The 2,108-nt window shown below is 44.0% G+C and overlaps 1 protein-coding gene across 1 annotated transcript; it reads left to right on the top strand.

Moving 5' to 3' along the window:
- Positions 1-84: 84 nt before the first annotated feature.
- Positions 85-2,096, top strand: LOC111646752 (spectrin beta chain, non-erythrocytic 1-like; the record flags this gene model as incomplete). The annotated part of the gene is made up of 3 exons (XM_023396307.2): positions 85-220; positions 821-1,580; positions 1,873-2,096. Coding segments are annotated over exons 1-3 (1,100 nt in total), but the record flags the coding sequence as incomplete, so codon positions are not given.
- Between the last annotated feature and the right edge of the window lie 12 nt (positions 2,097-2,108).

Below are 2,108 nucleotides of genomic sequence, written 5' to 3'. Positions count from 1 at the left end.
TATTGTTTTTTTTATACATGTCTAGATTGAATGTAGCAAATCACAAAAATCTGGTTTAGTAACAATGTCTTCTTTATTACAGGTTGAGCATTCTGGCTCAAGATATGGCAAATGTTCAGTCGAGAGTTGATGATGTCAACAAAGCTGTGAAACAGCTTGAGGACAGCAGACACCCTCGCACCAAAGAGGTCAAGGAATGTCAGACACGACTGAATAAGAGGTGATTTAAATATTATTTCTACACTACATGTCTTAAATTATACCGTTCAACTATGTGTCAACATTTCTAGTAAATCATTTAGTGTTATACCTAAAAGTAAACACAAAATTTATATTTTTGTGTTTTATCTTTACCTTGGAGCAAAAGAAAGTTTTAGTTTATTTATTATTTTACAGGTCTGTTACTTCTGAATAATTTTCTAATAATTTCAAAGACGTTTCCTTGAAGGCAGTGTGTAATGAAGAACTAATCATAAGTAGAGTAGAGACAGTGTTCAATTGCTACGCTCCCATTAAATTCTGATTAATTCCTAGCAAGCTGGAGTCTTTTAGTGAGTGAACAGCAAGTGAGCTGAACATGCAGAAAATGGGATTTGTCTACAGGGAAGCATACGATTCAACATATGTGTAAAATTATGTTTCCAATTATAATTGAGTAATAAATTTAGGTTTTATTGATTTTACATAGAGCAGTTCTTTTAAGGAAATTTGCATTTTCCCTTTATTACATATGGTATGTTTTTCTCCACAAAACATCAAGAAGCATCCCCTAAGATAACAATAAAGTGATTTAAACATGCAATAAATGATTCTTCCTCAGGTGGGAAGCCTTCAAGGCCATGGTGGAGGACAAGAAAAGGAAAGTGGATTCTGCTGTTAGTCTGCACAACTATGGGCTGGAGTGTGACGAGACAGAGACCTGGATCAAAGACAAGACGCGGGTGATCGAGTCCACGCAGGATTTGGGCAACGACCTGGCGGCCGTCATGACCATCCAGAGGAAACTGTTTGGCATGGAGAGAGATTTAGCCGCCATCGACACCAAGCTCACCTTCCTGAGGAAAGAAGCCGACCAGCTGGCCAAGGATCACCCGGAGAACGCAGACGATATCTTGGCCCGCAGAGGAGAACTGGACGCAGCCTGGGACACCCTGAGAAAGACCCTGAAAGACAGGGAGGACTCTTTGGGTGAGGTCAGCAAGTTGCAGACCTTCCTCCAAGACATGGATGACTTCCAGTCCTGGCTTTTCAAGACCCAGAAGGCTGTGGCTTCAGAGGAAATGCCCGCCACGCTGCCAGAGGCCGAGGAGCAGCTCAGCCTCCACGACGCAGTGCGTGAAGACATTGGCAACCACGAGGAGGACTTTCACCGTGTGAGGGACACTGGTGCTCAGGTCATGCAGGGTCAGGAGGACGATCCTCAGTACCAGCAGCTGGAGCAGAGGCTGAAGGGCATGGACCGTGGTTGGGTCGAACTGCAGAAGATGTGGGACAGTCGCAAGAACTTCCTGGATCAGGGTGTGGGCTTCCAGCAGTTCATGAGGGATGGCAAGGCTGTAGAGGCCATCCTCAATAACCAGGTACTGTACCGCTGTGTGTATTTGGAGTAGGACTATGTAAATTATAACTTGTCTTTAAATAGAAGATTTATCAGTTACCACAGAGTTAGCTTGTTAATGATGGGGTTAGTGATGCTACAGGTACTTAAAAGAATGTGGAATAGAAGAATGCAGCGTAGTCAGTTTCCACACTGCATGTTTGTCATATAACGTAATCAGCTGGCTGTGTGTTTCAAGGCTGTTTGCCTTTTTCTTTCTTAGTCTTTGTTCTTTTTTGTTTTTGTCCGACATGTTGTTGGCTGCTCTGCTGCAGGAGTACACCTTGGCCCACATAGACAAGCCTGACACTTTGGCTGGGGCAGAGAAGGCTTTGAAGAAGCATGAGGACTTTGTGAGCACCATGGAGGCCAATGAGGACAAGATTGACGGCGCTCTGCAGGGCGGACAGCGGCTGGTGGACAGTAATAACCTGTACTCTGGGAAAGTTCAGGAGAAAATGGACTCCATCAAAGACAGGTCAGTTGCTATTTGGTCAATGTGACATCAGGT

Source organism: Seriola lalandi, unplaced genomic scaffold (genome assembly GCF_002814215.2).
Source record: "Seriola lalandi dorsalis isolate HSWRI2012SDOR001 ecotype SW California unplaced genomic scaffold, Sedor1 jcf7180002033994, whole genome shotgun sequence".
NCBI classification, from domain to species: Eukaryota; Metazoa; Chordata; class Actinopteri; order Carangiformes; family Carangidae; genus Seriola; species Seriola lalandi.
This window is presented reverse-complemented; position numbering and strand designations above follow the sequence as displayed.